This window comes from Sus scrofa, chromosome 13 (genome assembly GCF_054392235.1).
Source record: "Sus scrofa isolate SSC_HxYL_T2T_F1_AM1 chromosome 13, Sscrofa_HxYL_maternal_Yorkshire_Landrace_v2.0, whole genome shotgun sequence".
In the NCBI taxonomy this organism is placed as follows: domain Eukaryota; kingdom Metazoa; phylum Chordata; class Mammalia; order Artiodactyla; family Suidae; genus Sus; species Sus scrofa.
Genome location: NC_139395.1, coordinates 42,679,612 through 42,698,400, shown reverse-complemented (window position 1 = coordinate 42,698,400; position 18,789 = coordinate 42,679,612). Strand labels below are relative to the sequence as shown.

Sequence of the window (18,789 nt, the reverse complement as noted above, 5' to 3'; positions counted from 1 at the left end):
ATATAGGACTATCTGGTTACCATCATATTCCTAGAGTACAAAAGTTGGTACTCAGTACACGCTTTATAAATGAGTGAAATGCAGCAGGAGAGTTACCTTCTCAAATTTCCAGATGAGCTGATTTTCCAAAATGAGGTCCAACTGGGAGGCTGAAAACAGGAGTGCAGATGCCATACTGAAACTTACACTAACCATCTGCAGCTAAAAGGGGACCCTTTGGGAGTTCCCGTCGTGGTGCAGTGGTTAACGAATCCGACTAGGAACCATGAGGTTGTAGGTTTGATCCCTGGCCTTGCTCAGTAGGCTAAGGATCCAGTGTTGCCGTGAGCTGTGGTGTAGGTTACAGATGCGGCTTGGATCCTGCATTGCTGTGGCTCTGGCGTAGGCTGGCAGCTCCAATTTGACCCCTAGCCTGGGAACCTCCATATGTCGAGGAAGCAGCCCAAGAAATGGCAAAAAGACAAAACTAAATAAATAAAAGGGGACCCTTTGTAGAACTATCAGCTGACATACCAGGGAACAATGTTGAGTTCCCTTTCTTGTGAATTAGAACCTCTTCAGCACCTCTTGTGAATCAGATAGCAAGTTCTTCAGCCATAGCCCTAACATCCCGCATGCTAAACAGCCTAGGACTACTCACTTTCCCCCTTTAAGGCTTCAAAGAATCTCTAAATCAGCATGCTCTGCTGGATAGAAACTAACCCTGGAGTGGGGTATGCGAGGCAGAAAAGGTTACTATAAACAGGAATCTGAGGCTTAACTGCAATTTTGGATCAGCTTTTCAATGAGAAGTGGAGGGATGGACACCAAAAACATTCCACAAAACTAAAATCTGCTGCAAGAGAGTGAAACTGGAGTTATGTGGGGTCAAAACTAGATGTCTGCATTATGTGGGAGGATGGGATCAAATGCAAAATCAATTTATTTTTCACCCTCACTTACATGCAGTAAAGTCTGATCCTGAGGGCCAGAAAGCTTCTGAATCTAAAGTGAACTCCTCCCATTCTCAAGAGTAGGTTATCAGAGACAGAAGTAAAGAGGCATCATGGAACAGAGGTACAACAAATAAGAGAAATCTGAGAAAAAAGCAAGATAGGACACTGGAATTTTCAATTGCACATGACACTAGCTGTGTGACCTTGGGCAAATCCAACCATCTTTCTGTTTTCCCTTTTGTTGTTTTCAGGATTTCATGTGGCCTCACCTCTGCGTCCTTCTGAAGTCCCAAATTACATTTCAGCACACTGAGTATAAGCAACACATTCCTTCATCACTCCAGACCCCAAGGAAAGCCAGGAGCTCAGGAAGTGCCTCCATGTTAGGGTTTCCAAACTCAATTGCTCTCTTGCAAGGTGAGCATCATTGCTCAACTCTTGTCTATCTCGTTTCATGGATATTCCAATTGACAGAGCAGTGCTTCTGCAGCTGCATGCATTTTCCTCTTCCTGTTGATTGAATGCCTAGTTTGTAACAAAACAAAAAATTTTTGCTACAGATAACTTTTTTTTTTATGGTTGAACCTGGGGCATATGGAAGTTCCCAGGCTAGGGGTCATATTGGAGCTGCAGCTGCTGGCCAGCATGCAAGCTGCATCTGCAACCTATACTGCAGCTCATGGCAATGTGGATCCTTAACCCAATGAGAAGGGGCCAGGGACTGAACCCACATCCTCACAGATACTAGTTGGGTACTTAAACTGCTGAGGCACAATGTGAACACCTTACTCTTTCTTTTGAGATCCTCTCTGTATCAGAGTGGACCAAACACTGTTCCTTGGGGAAAGGTTCAGAATACTTGCTTATGGCAAACACTTCATGACACACTCATGTATTCACCATGCCTTTCTGCTGGTAACTGGGGACCTAAGTCACAACCTGTAGATGGGCATGGAGAAGTGTCTGACTCAATTTTAGTTGGCTTCCACAAATATTTATTGAGCACCTACTAAATGCCAGAGACCGAATACAGAGGTGAGTAAATTTCACATGGCTCCTGCCCTAATGGAGCTGACAGTTCAGTGGGAAGAGAAAGATTTATAAACTATTACAACCTAAAATGACACATAAAGGGATAAAAGTACAAAATATAGAAATAATTTAAAAATATATGTGAGGTGAAAGAGAACTAGGAAGAGATGCTGCCTGAGCACATTCCTAAGTGACAAATGGGAGGCTCCCAGGCAGCAGAAGCAAGGAAGGGAAGTAGGCAAAAGGAATAGTATGTGCAAAAGTGCTAAAGTAGAGATCACTGGTGATGACGAGTCACAAGAATTTGCTCTATGGAACAGGATGTGCAAGGAATGTCCACTGAGAATGGTGATGCAGGCATGGACCAGATGAGGAGCTTCAGCTGCCCCTTTTGGGGCTAGAAATTTATTCAGAAAGAGATCAGCTGTGTCTTGCAAAGATCATCCAGAAGAAATGTGTAAGACGGCCTAGTGGGGGAAGAGACTGTAAGACTCAAGAGTTCCCTGGTGGCTCAGTGTGTTAAGGATCCAGTATAGTCACTGCTGCGGCTCAGGTCGCTACTGTTGTATGGGTTCAGTCCCTGGCCCGGGAACTTCTGCATCCTGTGGGTGTGGCAAAAAAGAGAAGAAACTGCAAGACTGGTTAGGAAAAGAGAAAAATAGCCTAGGAAGTAATCTGGAGAACTGGAATAAAGCAGTAGCAGTAGAGATGGTTTCCATATTTAGGCAATAATGTCAATAGGGCATGGTGGTGGACTGGGTATGATGAGGGAAGATAGGAAGAGAACAATTCCTAGATCTAGGGCCATGCTGGAGTGGGCCAGAAACTGAGAAAATCAGGAGCAAGTATCTCCAAGTGTGAGAATGTGGAAGTAAGGCAGTTTTTAAATGATAGATTTTCTTCCTGAATCCCCAGCCAGTGAAAATGGCACCTGAGGATTAAAACTCGGTGGTGTTCATTCCATTACAGAAAACTTCTCTCTCTCTCTCTCTCTTTTTTTTTTTTTTTGCTTTACAGTGCCACACTAGTGGCACATAGAAATTCCCGGGCTAGGGACTGAACTGGAGCTGCAGCTGCTGGCCTACAACACGGCCACAGCAACTTGGGCTCTGAGCTGCATGTGACCTACACCACAGCTCACAGCAATGCCAGATCCTTAATCCATTGAGCAAGGCCAGGGATCAAACCTGCAACCTCATGGATACTAGTTGGGGTCATAACCTGCTGAGCCACAATGGGAACTCCTAGAAAATTTTTCTAACAACTAGTTTCACTCTTAAGGTTTCCCCATTTCTTCCTCAAGAAAACTCTCCCTTTCCTCTCTAATCCTCCACTCAAGGCTCCAAAACTAGTAGCATAAATTAGATACTTAGCATAATTATGTATAAGGAAGTTCCTAAAGTTTTGGTGGTCAAAGTTGATTAAAATATATTAATTCAACAAATAAATATTAATTGAACATTCACAATGTGCCAGCAACAAATTCTATAGTTTTTTCATTTAGGAAATATAAATACATTGACATTACTTTCAGTAGACCACATATTTTTTCCATGAGCATAAAATATAATTCTCATAGGGTTATTTTTGCCCAAAAGATATTAACTTACTCAATTATGAATTGCCCTATGGCATATTTGAGAATATAATCTTTATTGCTGGAGAGGGAAAAATGTGTCTAATTTCTGACACATTCCCAATATTGGTAATTGCTCAAACCAATGCTTATAAAATAGTTGTTCTGGAAAAAAAAAATCAATGCTGAGTTCCAAATAACCAACCATTCCAGAATTAACTTTAGTTTTTTTAATAGTCATATTTTTAAAACTATATAAACTTCAGAGCATAGAAACTATTTTGAATACAAGTCAAAGCCTATCCTCATTTAATCTTCCAGAGCTGAATCTCTGGGTAGCACTTAAGAACATGAAAAGGAATGGAGAAATACAAGGGAAACAAGCTCTTCCTTTTTCTCAAGATAATAATAATAATAATAATAATAATAATAATAATAATAATAAAAACCCATCATGATCATGGCAAAACATGCTATCTTGACTTTCAGGGATTTGAAAAAGAAGTAATTCTCTCTAGACTTCTTTCCAAATTCATCCCATGAGAAGTGTTCCCCTAGATACTCCTAATCCACAGGGAAGAGTAAATATCCTGGAATAAAAGTCCCAGTAAAAGCAGAACCATCTGAGATTTACTGAATCTTTGGTTTTAGCCACCAATCCCATGATTACACAAAATCTAGCCTTCCCCATTATATTGATCACTTCATCACTAATGCTTTCTTAAGGACCAGTCGAGCAGCCCCCAAGTCCAGCCAACCTGAAAGGCTAACTTCATTCATCATTAATGCTTTCCCCTCTCCAAAGGCTAACAACAAGTCCCACTCTATTAAATCTAAAAGAACCTTCTCTTCTGGTTCCTATACACTAGTGGCCCAGCCAAACTTACAAGATACAGCTGAATGGTCTAGTCCAGGACAGGCATATGCAGGCTTCCTGCTCTGAGGCCCCTTATCACTAGCAGCCTACACAAATCATTTCCCTCAGGGTAAGCCACTATTCCTCTGGGACAGATGTGAGGTCTTTCTCTCCATGGCCCTCTGAAAAGATCAGACTTGCTTCTCACTGAGAACATTCAAGAGAAGTCTTTCTTGACTTCTTATTTCCTTCTTAGCCCCAGATCACCATCCATGTTGAAAGGATCAGGAAAGATTTCCCTCACCCTGGTAAAAGCCTTTTTCACCATTTCTGTAGCAATTGCCAGTTCTTGCTACATATCCCTTTATTTGATGATGAATGAATGATGATTCTTTGTTTTCAGTTGTATCTGTCTCCCCTTTATGGGGTCACTTCCACAGATGGGCACCCTCCCCACAGTAGCATGGTCAGAGCTGCCTCAGACCATCTGCAGGCTACTCAGCACTACCTCAGAACTGCTCCCACTTTCACACTGACAATCAGTGCTTAGAAAAGCACCTCAGCCTACTGGCCAGTGAACACAAGTGACAAGTTGGGGAGGTGAGGTGGGGGTGTGGTAAAAGCAGCACAGGGCTAACTTAACAAATGGCACCCCCAGGCAGGAGTGTGCCATGGGGAGAGAGGAACAGCAAGAAGCAGGGAACCCTCTGAAAAGAAACTGCACTCCCAGATGCCCCCCTGGAGTAGGCTCTGCATTCTCCAAGTTCCCACCACCATTTCTGGAAATACCCTTCTGAGCATAGTATCCAAGGCTCCTTCTCCTTCCCCCCAGAAACTCTTCCTGTCCCTCTCCCCTCAGCCAGATTCCTAGTCACTCTCGCTAGAGAAACTGTTGTAACTTGAATCCCAGGTTTATTCACCACTGTGAAGTTTCTGATGTCTGAAAAGGACTGAACTATGTCTGAAGAATCTTCCACATTTAATGCACTCATAAGGCTTCTCACCAGTGTGAATCCTATAATGTTCACTAAGGTGTGCATACTTGCGGAAGGTTTTCTCACACTCACTACATTTATAGAGCTTTTCACCAGTGTGAGTTCTATGATGTTCAGTAAGAGATGTGTTGTGAGCAAAGGCTTTCCCACATTCTTGACATTTATAGGGTTTCTCCCCAGTATGAATCCTCATATGCTGAGTGAGGCAGGTATTCTGATTAAAGCCCTTCCCACATTCATTGCATTTATAGGGTTTTTCTCCAGTATGACTTCTCTGATGCCGAATAAGGCAAATGCTCTGAATGAAAGCTTTACCACATTCACTGCATTTGTAGGGTCTTTCCCCTGTATGAATTCTCTGATGTTTAGTGAGTGGGGTGCTCTGAGCAAAAGCTTTGCCACATTCTTTACATTTATAGGGTTTTTCTCCAGTATGAATTCGCTGGTGTTTAATAAGGGATGGGCTCTGACAAAAGGCTTTCCCACATTCCTTACATTTATAGGGTTTCTCTCCAGTATGAATTCTCTGATGCTGAGAGAGGTTTGCCTTTGTATGGAAAGTTTTCGCACATTCATCACATTTATAGGGTTTCTCTCCAGTGTGAATTCTCTGATGTTGTGTAAGATTTGAGTGTTTGCGAAAAGAAGAGCCACATTCATTGCATAAATAAGGTTTCTCACCAGTATGAATTCTCTGATGATGAATGAGGTGTGTGTTCTGACTGAAGGCCTTCCCACATCTATTGCATTTATATGGTTTCTCTCCAGTGTGAACTCTCCTGTGTTCAGTGAGATGTGAATGATTACGGAAGGAATTCCCACATTCATTACATTTATACGGTTTCTCTCCAGTGTGGATTCTCTGATGTTGAGTAAGAAATGATTGACATCGAAATGTTTTCCCACACAGCTCACATCCATATGGTTTCACTCCAGTGTGAATTCTTTGATGTCGAACAAGGAATGAGCTACGACTAAAGGTTTTCCCACAATCCTCACAAGCATAGGGTCTCCTGTGAGTTCTCTGATGTTGGGTAAATGATGAGCTTTGAGTAAAAGTTTTTCCACATTCACTACATTTCCAAGATTTTTTCTCTGTAGAGAGGGTCAGACATTTACTTTGGTCTGAAATCTCATTGGTGTGTATGCTACTTGTCTCCCACTGATGTAGGCTCTCTTCTGTAGAAACTCTGAGATGTGTAGCAAGGCTTGAGGTCAAAAACAAACTTCTCTCAAAATTATATTCTTGGCTAATCACTTCTGGAGGTGTTTCTTTGTGGATAAGAGTTATTTCCCCAAAACCTCCTTCTTGGAAAATGCATGGTCCTGGAACCTCTCTGGGAGGGCTTTCCTTCATATTCTCACAAACATATTTTGCTTCAAATGTAGAATCTTGGTATTCATCCTTTTGGAATCTCTTTGCCACTATCCCTGGCAAATCAGTTTCAGAGCCATTCTGCTCTGGAGCAGGCTTGTTCACCCAACCTGAAAGAAACAACCAGAGTGAATATCTCTTGTGAAGGTCAGAATGGAAGCCCCTGAAGTTATAGGGAGTTAACTTTTTTTTTTTCTTTTTGCCTTTTCTAGGGCCGTTCCTGCAGCACATGGAGGTTCCCAGGCTAGGGGTCTAATTGGAGCCCTACACCAGAGCCACAGCAACGTGGGACCCAAGCTATGTCTGTGACCTATACTACAGCTCACTGCAACGCTGGATCCTTAACCCACTGAGTGAGGCTAGGGATCGGACCTGAAACCTCATGGTTCCTAGTCAGATTCATTAACTACTGAGCCACAGTGGGAACTCCCTGGGACCTAACTTCGACAGGTCCCAGTAATGGCCTCTGAGTAAGGGCCAATAAGAACAAGTGGGGCAAGTAATTCAGAGTTGTAGTGGTGAAAGAGAGCTGCATTAGGGTAAGTGATCATAATTTATGAGGAATTAGCAGCTGCAGACACCAAGGAAGAGAATCAGAGACAAGGGAGATAAAGGGCAAAAAACAAACAATTGCAGACTAAGATTAGAACAAGACAGGAAACATGGATGGTTTATATTCAAATAGTAGATAGTGGGAGAATATAAAAGTGAAAAATACTGGCAAAGAGAGCAAATGAGTATAAGGGAAAAGCTGGCATCATGAGATGGTCACCCACATGCACCCTTAACCTCCATAAAGGAGAGGCTAATTGTCTTTCCTGAGTTCATTCAGTTTCTCTTGAAAAATTCCAAAGCCCTCCTGTTTCTTCCACTAGTGATCCCCTGCTCACTCACCTGCACAAATCTCTCTGCCAATCTCTCTCTCTTTAGCTTCTTGCATATTCAACATCCACAAATCTTCTCTTTGCTTTGATTATAAAAGACTTCAAGGTTGGAAAACTGGGAGCCCTGCTCATAGGGAAAAAAAGAGTAGGGAGGGGACATCACTGTCCCAGGAAACAGAAAAATGAGGAAAGACTGTTGCCCAGGGATATTATCTGATAACTCACACAGAAGCTATCAGGAAAGCAGTGGGAATGCATCACCAGGGGTCAGGGTGGTGGTGGGGACTCCCAGCTTTCCAGGTTCACAAACTCTATTGGTCAGCTGTTCAAGAAGTGACAGTCAGACAGACTGACATATCAGCAAATACTCAAGCACTTGACAAATAAAACCAGAATGTTATTTATAAAGATAAAAATAACTATGAAATGAACAGGAATATTCATGTCAATTAGTGCACTATGTCCATTATACAATAACTTATATGAAAAGTCATAATCAAAAGTTGTGTGGGGAAATGGCCTCATAGCAATGCTAATGCATTAAATCTGATCCACCCACCTTTACTATATGCCAAGGAGCGGGACAGTAGTTAGGGACTTCTCTTTATTTAATACAACCTAGACGTACACTGATTGTCCTTTCTTCTAGATGTTATATGAATTAAAATTTTTTTCTTCAAGCATAGCTCTATATAAGACTATAGGCTGCAGTTAAAAAAAAATAATAACACTTCAGGAGTTCCTGTCATGGCTCAGCAGAAATAAATCCAACTGGTATCCATGAGGATGCAGGTTTGATCCCTGGCCTCACTCAGTGGGTTAAGGATCCAGCATTGCTGTGAGCTCTGGTGTAGGTTGCAGATGCAGCCTGGATCTGGTGATGTTGTGGCTGTAGTGTAGGCCAGCAGCTGCAGCTCCAATCTGACCCCTAGCCTAACCTCCATAACCTCCATATTCTGTGGGTGCAGCCCTAAAAAGACAAAAAAAACAAAAACAAAAACAAAACCCCACAAAAAACACAAAAACATTATAATTATGAAATAATTTCTGACTTAGTGCAAAAATAGTAGAGTCCCTGGTGTTTGTAAAGTCAAAATCATAACTCTTCATCCAAAAATGTCTTTCCAGGGAGTTCCCTGGTGGCCTAGTGGTTAGGACTTGGTATGTTCACTGCTGTGACCCAGGTCCAACCCCTAGTCTGGAAACTGAGATCACATCAAGCTGCTGCATACTGTGGCCAAAATCTCTCCATATAACCCTGAAGTAAGAATTAGAAGCATTATTTCAAGAGAAACAGAAAACAGAGAGATGATCTCTTTTTCTTTTTTTTTTTTTTTTTTTTGACAGACAGATGATTTACCACAACTAAGAGCTCAGAAGGCATGAAGGAATAGGATGTCTGCTAAAGTACATAATAAGGCTGCTCTGTAGGCTTCTCATCAGGTCTCTGCCTCTGTGGTGAGTTTTAAAGGTTTAAGAGGATACTTTCTGGAATTTGCTTATCTTCTTCCACAGTAGGGACATAAAGTGGACCCAGGGCTGAATCCTCCTACAGAGACTCATCAAATAGAATGGGGTTTGGGTATCATCAGAACTTGAGAGTAGAGAAAAAGTCAAACATGCCTCACCTACCCAGAGCTTATATCACAGCTAGACAAAGACATTAAACCAGTAGTTACAAATATAGGATTTATAAAAGTAGAAATATGGGGCGCTGTGGAATGTAGAGCAGAGGTGATCTAATCTAATCTAGGAAAGAAAGCCTCCCTATAGAAGAGATAAATAAGAATTGGATGGGTGCAGAGGGAAAAGATATCAGAGAGTTAAAACAGATAAATCAAGCTCAGTGAAAGAGATCTAGTAAGGCCAAAGAATCAGGCACTAGAAATAAGATAGGAAGCCAGAGGCAAGCAAAGCCTAGATCAAATATAGCCCTGAAAACTATTTTAAGGAATTTACACTAGAGTGAGCAGAAAACCATAAAAGGGATCTGGAAAAAGATATGACATGATTAAACATACACACACACACACACACACACACACACACACACACACACACACACACACACACACATCCTTCTGCTAATAATGCAGAGAAAAATTGTGTACAAGGGGTGGAAAGCAAGGTGAAGGCTGGAAGACCCTTTTGGGGTTGTTTCAGCAGTCCAATAAGGGGACTGGATTGACTAAGAGACAAAATCAACAGGATAAGGAGTTCCTGTCGCGGCTCAGTGGTAAAGAACCTGACTAGTATGCATGAGGACAAGGTTCGATCCCTGGCCTTGCTCAGTGGGTTAAGGATCCCAGGTTGCCATGAGCTGTGGTATAAGTCACAGACACAGCTTGGATCTGGCCTTGCTGTACTGTGGTATAAGCCAGGGCATTCAATTCAGCCCTGATTCAACCCCTAGCCTGGGAACTTCCATATGCCATGGGTGTGGCCCTAAAAAGAAAAAAAAAATCTACAGGATAGGAATAGTTGAGGGAGATGTGTGGGAGAAGGAGAAAATGATAATTTGCTGGTTTGGGGCTTGAGTGATGACAGCGTCCTTTAGTGAGAGTGGGAACACTGGTTTAGGGAGGAAAAAAGATACATTCAATTTGAAATATCAGGCATACTTATGTGGAACAGAAGAGAGAAGTGTGGGCTGAATATTTGTATATATACCTTTTGTCATAAAGAGAGTAACTGAAATTCTGGGAATAACCAATAAAATCATTAAATGAGTGTAGCCAGGAAAACTAAACATTCATTTATAAGGAAGTTTAAGTTTGGCTTTTGATTTTAAAGATTCTTAATTACCTAAGAGAAATAAGTAAAATAATTTAATATGTGACAAAAACTGTCATTCTTTTTTTATTTTTCTGCTTTTTAGGGCCACCCCCAATACTGCATATTGAGGTTCCTAGGCTAGGGGTCCAGTCGGAGCTGTAGCTGCCAGCCTATGCCATAGCCACAGCAATGCAGGATCCAAGCTGTGTCTGTGACATACACCACAGCTCATGGCAATGCCATATCCTTAAAACCCACTGAGCAAGGCCAGGGATCAAACCCGCAACCTCATGGTTCCTAGTCAGATTTGTTTCTGCTGAGTCACTACAGGAACTCCAAAAACTGGCATTCCTAATCATAAAAAAAAATGATTGCTCACAAATTATGTTGGAACTATTACTTAACTATCTGGAGAAACACTTAGTGAGATTCCTACCTCACATCACATACCAAAATATATCTAAACTGAGCAAAGAGTTAAAAATAAAAAAAATGAGGAGTTCCTGCTGTAGGGCAGTGGATTAAGAATCCAACTACAGTGGCTTGGACCGCTGTGGAAGCCTGGGTTCCATTTGTGGCCTGGAATAGATTGCAGCTGCAGCTCAGATTCAATCCCTGGTCTCAGAATGACTACAACAGGTATGGGGAAGAAAGAAAGAAAAAGGAAAGGAAGGAAGGAAGAAACTATAGAACAAAATATTGATAAATTATTGATCTTAGGGTCACAATGGACTTTTCTAACCATTATGAAGAAAATCACAAACCACAAAGGACAAAGCCAGATAAATCTGGACACAGAATTCAATAGTCTCTACATTAAAATACAAATAAAAGACAGACAACCTAAGAAAAGTATTTTGATTTATAAATCAAGGAATCGGAGTTCCCGCCGTGGCGCAGTGGTTAACGAATCCGACTAGGAACCATGAGGTTGCGGGTTCGATCCCTGGCCTTGCTCAGTGGGTTAACGATCCGGCGTTGCTGTGAGCTGTGGTGTAGGTTGCAGACGCGGCTCGGATCCTGCGTTGCTGTGGCTCTGGCGTAGGCCGGTGGCTACAGCTCCGATTGGACCCCTAGCCTGGGAACCTCCATATGCCATGGGAGCAGCCCAAGAAATAGCAAAAAAAAAAAAAAAAAAAAAAAATCAAGGAATCAACAGAGCTGATGGATAAAAGACTTCTTTTTATTGAGTAAAGAAAAAAGATGAACTGATAGAAAAATGGGTGTATTATTGATTAGGATTAGGATTATCTTTTTTTCTTTTTAGGGCCGCACCCACTGCATATGGAGGTTCCCAGGCTAGGGGTCCAATCAGAGCTGTAGCCGCCAGCCTACGCCACAGCCACAGCAATAAATACACCAAGAATTACAAAAGGCGGAGTTCCTGTCATGGCTCAGCAGTTAATGAACCTGACTAGTATCCATGAGGATGCAGGTTCGATCCCAGACCTCACTCAGTGGGTTAAAGATCCAGAGTTGCTGTGAGCTGTGGTGTAGGTCACAGACGTGGCTCAGATCTGGTGTAGCTCTGGCTGTGGTGTAGGCCAGCGGCTACAGCTAAGATTGGACCCTCTAGCCTGGGAACCTCCAAATGCCATGGGTGCAGCCCTATAAAGACAAAAAAAAAAAAAAAAAAAAATCACAAAACGCAAATAAAGATATTAAAACAAAGTTCCACCTCAGTAGTGATCAAAGAAATGAGAACTGGAATTCCCATTGTGGCTCGGCAGTAACAAACCCAACTAGTATGCATGAGGAAGGGTTTGATCCCTGGCCTCGCTCTGTGGGTTAAGGATCCAGCATTGCCATGAGCTGTGGTATAGGTTGCAGATGTGGCTCAGATCCCAAGATGCTATAGCTGTGGTGTAGGCCGGTAGCTGTAGCTCTGATTGGATCCCTAGCCTGGGCATTTCTACATGTGCCCCCCTAAAAAAAAGAAAAAAGAAAGAAATGGGAACTGAAAGAATGAAGACTCAATGTTCATATCAAGTTGGATAATTTCCTTTGAATGCTAAAACTCAAAACTGGCAAATGTGCAGGGAAAGAGCTTCTCATATCCCACTAGTGGAAATGTAAACTGGTTTTACCTTTCTAGAGGCAATCTAACGATATATACTAGGTCTTAAAGTTGTAGGCTGAGTTGCTGTTGGGACACCATGATCACTGCTTTGAGGACAGAAGAACTCAGAAAATAAAATTCTCAATCTCTATGACATATACCACTTCAGTGTATCTTAGAAGATCCTCAAAGACATCAGTAGGTCATAAAGATGCCTGTATTATTTAACTTATTAATTCTACTCTAAGAACTTTTCCACAAAAAAAGAACTTTTGGGGTGGGGTGGGACAGGGAACCAAACTGAATTATTTTGTTACCTGTTTAAAAAAAAAAAAAAAACCCTGGTATGTTGGAAAACACAGCATTTCTATTGATGGACACTGAAGCTTAACAAGGTAGCAAGTCATAGCAAATCTTGGTACTTCCACTAGATGGAAACTATTATAGATATCAGATAATGGAAGATGAAAATACACAACAATGTGGAAAAATACTTATATGCGAGTGGAAAAAATACAGCTCTCGTTGTGGCTCAGTGGGTTAAGAACCCAACACAGTGTCCATGAGGATGTCGGTTCAATCCCTGGCCTTGCTCAGTGGGTTAAAGATCCAGCATTGCCGCAATATGCAGCATAGGTTGCATATACAGCTCTAATTCAACCCCTAGCCCAGGAACTTCCATATGCCACAGGCGCAGCCGTTAAAAAAAAAATAAATAAATAATTTTAAAAAGGAAGAAAAGGAGTTCCCGTTGTGGCACAGTGGTTAACAAATCCGACTAGAAACCATGAGGTTGCAGGTTCGATCCCTGGCCTTGCTCAGTGGGTTAAGGATCCAGCGTTGCCCTGAGCTATGGTGTCGGTTGCAGACGCAGCTTGGATCCCGTGTTGCTGTGGCTCTGGTGTAGGCTGGTGGCTATGGCTCCGATTAGACCCCTAGCCTGGGAACCTCCATATGCCGCAGGAGCAGCCCTAGAAAAGACAAAAAATTAAAAAAAAAGAAAAGAAAGAAAGAAACATGGGATAATAAAATTTCGACTACATCCTAACATCATATATGTATACTAAAATATGTATTTGAATAAAACCAAGAAGGAAAATTAATCATCACTATGACGATATGAATTATGAACGATTCTCCTATTTTCTAAATTTCAATTATTTACATTTTACTTTTTTTTTTTTTTTTTGTCTTTTTGCCATTTCTTGGGCCACTCCTGTGGCATATGGAGGTTCCCAGGCTAGAGGTCTAATCGGAGCTATAGCTGCTGGCCTGCAACAGAGCCACAGCGACGCAGGATCCGAGCCGCATCTGCAACCTACACCACAGATCACGGCAACGCCGGATCGTTAACCCACTGAACAAGGGCAGGGATCGAACCCGCAACCTCATGGTTCCTAGTCGGAGTCGTTAACCACTGCGTCACGACGGGAACTCCATATTTTACCTTATTTTTAAAAAATTAACTTAAATCACTCAGAATATCTATCAAATTTCTAGCCTCAATCATCTCTGAGGAAAAAGACTACGTTAAACTTTTGTTTTAAGGCATTTCTTATTGTAATGTTTGAAAGTCTTCTTGTAATGGAGTTCCTGTCGTGGCACAGTGGAAACAAATCCGACTAGGAACCATGAGATTGCTAGCTCAATCTCTGGCCTCGCTCAGTGGGTTAAGGATCTGGCATTGCCATGAGTTGTGGTGTAAGTTGCAGACATGGCTCAGATCCCACATTGCTATAGCTGTGGTGTAGGCTGGCAGCTCCTATTGGACCCCTAGCCTGGGAATTTCCATATGCCATGGGTATGGCCCTAAAAAGCAAAAAAAAAAAAGGAAGTTTTCTGTAAAAATAAATAACTCTGTAATCTGAGAAAAAAAGTGAAAAAAATATAATCAGAGATGAGCACAGAAGTTTATGTACAAAGATCACGTTATTATTATTAATTGTAAAAAAAGGCATACCAATATAATAGATTATGAGTCATATTTTCCAAGAATATTCATGAGAAAATACATTGTGTTAAAACAGGAGACTACGAAATACTAAAACAAAAAATATGCACATATGTACCAGTACTGAATAAGCATTCAGTAAATGGAAACTATTATTAATATACAGATATAAACAAAACACCCACATAATAAAGGACAGAGAAAAACCCACCAAAATGTCAACAACTGGTCATTTAATGAGTTACTTTGTCTTTAACATCTTTCTACATATTTCATTTTTTCTACAATAAACATAAATTACTTTTATAGTCAGAAAAATATTTTAAAATGAGAGATCTGGCTCATGGGTTTAAACACAAAAAGGAAAAAAAAATTTAAATGCCACATCTAATGAATACAGTACAGGTTTCCCATTCAGATTAAGATCAAAGTGGAAAAATGGACTGGACTGGGAATCAGAAAATTTTGCTCTACCACAGCCTACAATGAGCAGGCCTATTGTGACAAGTTATCTGAAAAAAGGGACAAATTAGATAATACCCATGAGTCCTTCTAGCTCCAAGGTTCTGTGAAACTCTTGACTAAATGAGTTAATTCACATAAGCATTTATAAAGGTATCTGCCACATAGCGGGGAGTCAACAGGGGTTAGGCATCATTATATTGGAGGACAGGTTGGTGACTACCAGTCTTTTCTAGTCTTAGATCATCTGAGTTGTTCGCCTATGCCAAAAGTTAGCAAACTATGCCTCTATAGTTCAAAAACAGAACTACACAATGTGTAAACAAGTGATCTTGGCTGTGTGTTTTAATAAAATTTCTTTTACAGGAGTTGCGTCGTGGCGCAGTGGTTAACGAATCTGACTAGGAACCATGAGGTTGCGGGTTCGGTCCCTGCCCTTGCTCAGTGGGTTAATGATCCAGCATTGCCGTGAGCTGCAGACGCAGCTCGGATCCCACGTTGCTGTGGCTCTGGTGTAGGCCAGTGGCTACAGCTCCGATTCAACCCCTAGCCTGGGAACCTCCATATGCCGCGGGAGCGGCCTAAAGAAATAGCAAAAAGACAAAAAAAAAATTTCTTTTACAAAAACGGGTGGTAGACCAAATATAGACCAAGAGCCTTAGTTTGCTGACACCTTGGCCTTTAAGTTACACAGAAGGGAAATGTACAGGTGCTTCCACAAATGCATAAAGTGGAATAATCTGTTGGTGATTTTAAAATGCTAAAAGGACCTATCTGAATCTACACTGGAGGAAATAGGTATTATGGAAAGGGATGTGTATGTATGTGTACGTATGCATGTGTATGTGTGTGTGTGTGTGTGTGTATATATATTTCCACCCTCATCTTGCTAAAACTAACAGGGATCCAGTTTCCTTCTCATGTCTTGTAAGTTTTCACCCTGCTGCCACTGCCCTACCCCTCTAGAATTTGCTGATGGATTCTAGAAGAGTCAGGTGGGGTTCTTCAAAAATATGAAACCACAATTCTTTCAATAAGACCACACTTAAATGTACCTTCTCTGAAGTCTTTCTTTTTTTTTACAATTATCATTTTCTTTCTTTTTTTTCTTTTTAGGACCACACCCGCGGCAAATGCAAGTTCCCGGACCAGGGGCTGTATTGGAGCTGCAGCTGCCTGCCTAAGCCGCAGCCACATCAACATCAGATCCTAGTTGCATCTGCGCAACTTACGCAGCTTGGGGCAATGCTTGATCCTTAACCCACTTAGCAAAGCCAAGAATTGAATCTGCATTCTCATAGATACTAGGTCGGGTTCTTAACCTGCTGAGCCACAGTGGGAACTCCTGAAGCCCTTCTTGACTTGCCTGTCGGCCCTAGGTAATGAACTCATCCAGGCTGCTGCATCTTTTCCTGCCTTGGGTCACTTAGCTGCAATGTGTCCTTGTATAAGCCATCTAGTCTCTCCGCACCTCAATTTCCTCATTAAAAACTAGTTAGTACACAACTGCTTCAAACAGTGCCTGGTACATGGTAAGTGACAAATAAAAGTGGCTTAAATTATCACAGAAATCTGCTGACATATCTATGTTCTAACACTACAATGGAAGCCTCTTCCCATTTGGCAAGGCTCCGAGGTCACTCACTTTGTATTCCCACCTCTAAATTATATGTAATATTTGGCAAGTAATGGATAGTAAATTTTTTCTGTTAGACATTAACGTTTTCATAAGTGCTAACATGTACATGCCATGAACTGAGCTTTGTAGAGAAAAGAAGGCAGTGACAGTCCAACTTTAGAGATGAAGAAATCGCCTCTGTACCCTGGGGAATTATAACCCAGGTCTCCAGACTTCCTAGCCAGTGCTCTTTACACTATTTGCCTTCTCCTCTTAAGTCAGTTTGAGCTGCAGCTGAGGGAAGTGGCTGGTATTCAGAAGAACTATGGCTGCCGGGATTTCGTTTCGAACATGGGTCCTAGCTCTTGATCATTTATCCCCCACTCAATCAACATTCATTCATTCATTCATTCACTCCACCATCCTTAGGCGTGTCCTCTGTGCCAGGCCTGGAGAGTGCAGGGATGAAGCTGCAAGACAGGTCAGGCCGCCGGCAGAGGCAGCAATCCGGGGAGAACAACGTCCTGGTGGGCTTCCTACACAAGCCTGTGCCCATCGCCCCGGTGGAGGCGGGCCAGGAGCCACTACTTTCCCCTCACTTGGGCCCCGCCCGCTCACCGTGAGGTCCGGGCGCTCCCCGCGGGGCGGCAACCAGGCTTCCAGACGTACAGGAAAACCTACGGCGCAGGCTCATCCGCCGGGCCGTAAGAGCAGTGGCGCGGCCGGTAGTGCGTCACCAGCGGCCCCGTGGATCGCATCTAGAGCCGCCTGTGACTGCCTCTCTAGGAATTGGGAGGAGCATCTCTATGGCAACCGTAGAGAAGGCGATCCCTGACTGTTTTTTCTCCAAGCCACGTGGCATTCTCGCTGTCCCATGAAAGACCGCTTTGGCCCAGAACACAGTGATCACTTGATGCCACAAGAAAACTGTAGACGGGGGCGTTAGGGTTGGAAAGAGTGCTAGGTGGGGGTCAGAAGGGGCCATATCAGTAAGGGATTATTATTTTTTAAAAAAAGCTCCTGATTAAGAACCTTGACCTCAGCAATGGGCTCTGACCAAGGAAACCAGCTGGTGTTTCTTCCAGGCATGAGTGGTCCTGTTACCAGCCAGGGTTCTCCACCTTTCCATTCAATAGAAATTGATAAGCCAGACAAGAAATGCAGGAAAGGCTTAATTTGGGGCACCTGCAGCAGTAGGAGGGAGGGAAAACAAGTTACATGTTCCTTTGCTCCCTCCCCAAGGGGGGTTGAACTGGTTCCTTATATGGAGTGAGGGCAAGGGTTGATCCAGGATAGGGAAGGAGGGATGATTTAGGAGGGCTGCCCACCCCTTTGGTGGTGGTGTGTGCAGGGTGCCTGTGCAATACCCTGCTTTTGCTCCCAATACCCTTTTGCTCCGGTGGCGGTTGGGTTTTTGCTTTTTTTTATCTTGCCATAATTTGCCCCAAGTGTGCATGCACCCAACTATTTTCAGTCCCTTGTAGTTTATTTTGTTGCTCCAGAAGATGTTTGTCCAGCGGCAAGCACTGAAGCAAAGGATCCCAGATCCCAGCCTGTCTCAGTCTGGTGGAAGAGGAGGTGGGAGCTCTGGCCAAAGGCCTTCCCACACTGGGGAGAAGGATAGGACTGCATGCCTGAGTGGCTCCAACAGGATACCAGGAGGCAAAGGCTTCAGCTGCAGGCCTTGCCACACTCAGGGGCACAAGTAGGGCTGGCTTCACCCCATTGTGCACTGTCTGGTGCTAGATCAAGTGGGAGCCGCACATGAAGGCCTTCCCACACTCCCCCAACACCCACATGGCTCTTCCCCCTGGTGAATTCTCAGGTGCACAATGACAGTGGAGCTCTGGCTGAAGGCCTTGCGGAACTTAGTACATGTATAGCGATTCTTGCTGCAGGCAAGAAAGTTTTTTTCCCTTTCATGTACACCTTGATGAAAAGGGAACAAGATTAGAAATGTACCATGCAAGGAAGTAGAATAACATGCCCTCTGGAATAAAAATATATCAGTCATCAGTCTTGCATTGGGCCTACTTTTTCAGAATAAAATGAAAACACACTCATTCACAAGAGAGGTACTTGAAAAGAGGTAAGAAAAACAAAGAGGTAAGAAGAATGATTATGCACAACTCTATCTGTAGCATCAATCATATAAAGATTCTACATACATTAAATCAATAAATTCCTGAATTGTATTCCCTTTGAATTAAAAATTGCAATTGAAAAAAAGTCATTAATAAGTCTATCCTCATCTACTCATCTGCAGACTCT

At 42.5% G+C, this 18,789-nt stretch overlaps 1 protein-coding gene across 9 annotated transcripts in view; it reads right to left on the bottom strand.

The window, feature by feature from the left end:
- Positions 1-17,214, bottom strand: part of ZNF502 (zinc finger protein 502) — a 29,204-nt gene extending 11,990 nt beyond the window's left edge. For 2 of the 9 annotated variants that reach the window (XR_014822872.1, XM_084987983.1), the window contains exons 1-2: positions 17,137-17,214; positions 6,076-6,879 (exon numbers count right to left, since the gene is read on the bottom strand). Coding sequence is in view for 8 of the 9 variants with exons in the window: in XM_084987983.1 (XP_084844109.1) it covers positions 6,076-6,879; positions 17,137-17,212 (880 nt within the window). In the remaining variant the exon portion in view is untranslated. Of the gene's footprint in view, positions 1-3,758; positions 6,880-7,663; positions 7,816-8,705; positions 8,912-17,136 lie in introns of those variants that run through there. The other 7 variants (XM_084987982.1, XM_084987981.1, XM_084987984.1 and 4 more) reach the window with 7 other exon arrangements.
- Positions 17,215-18,789: the final 1,575 nt, after the last annotated feature.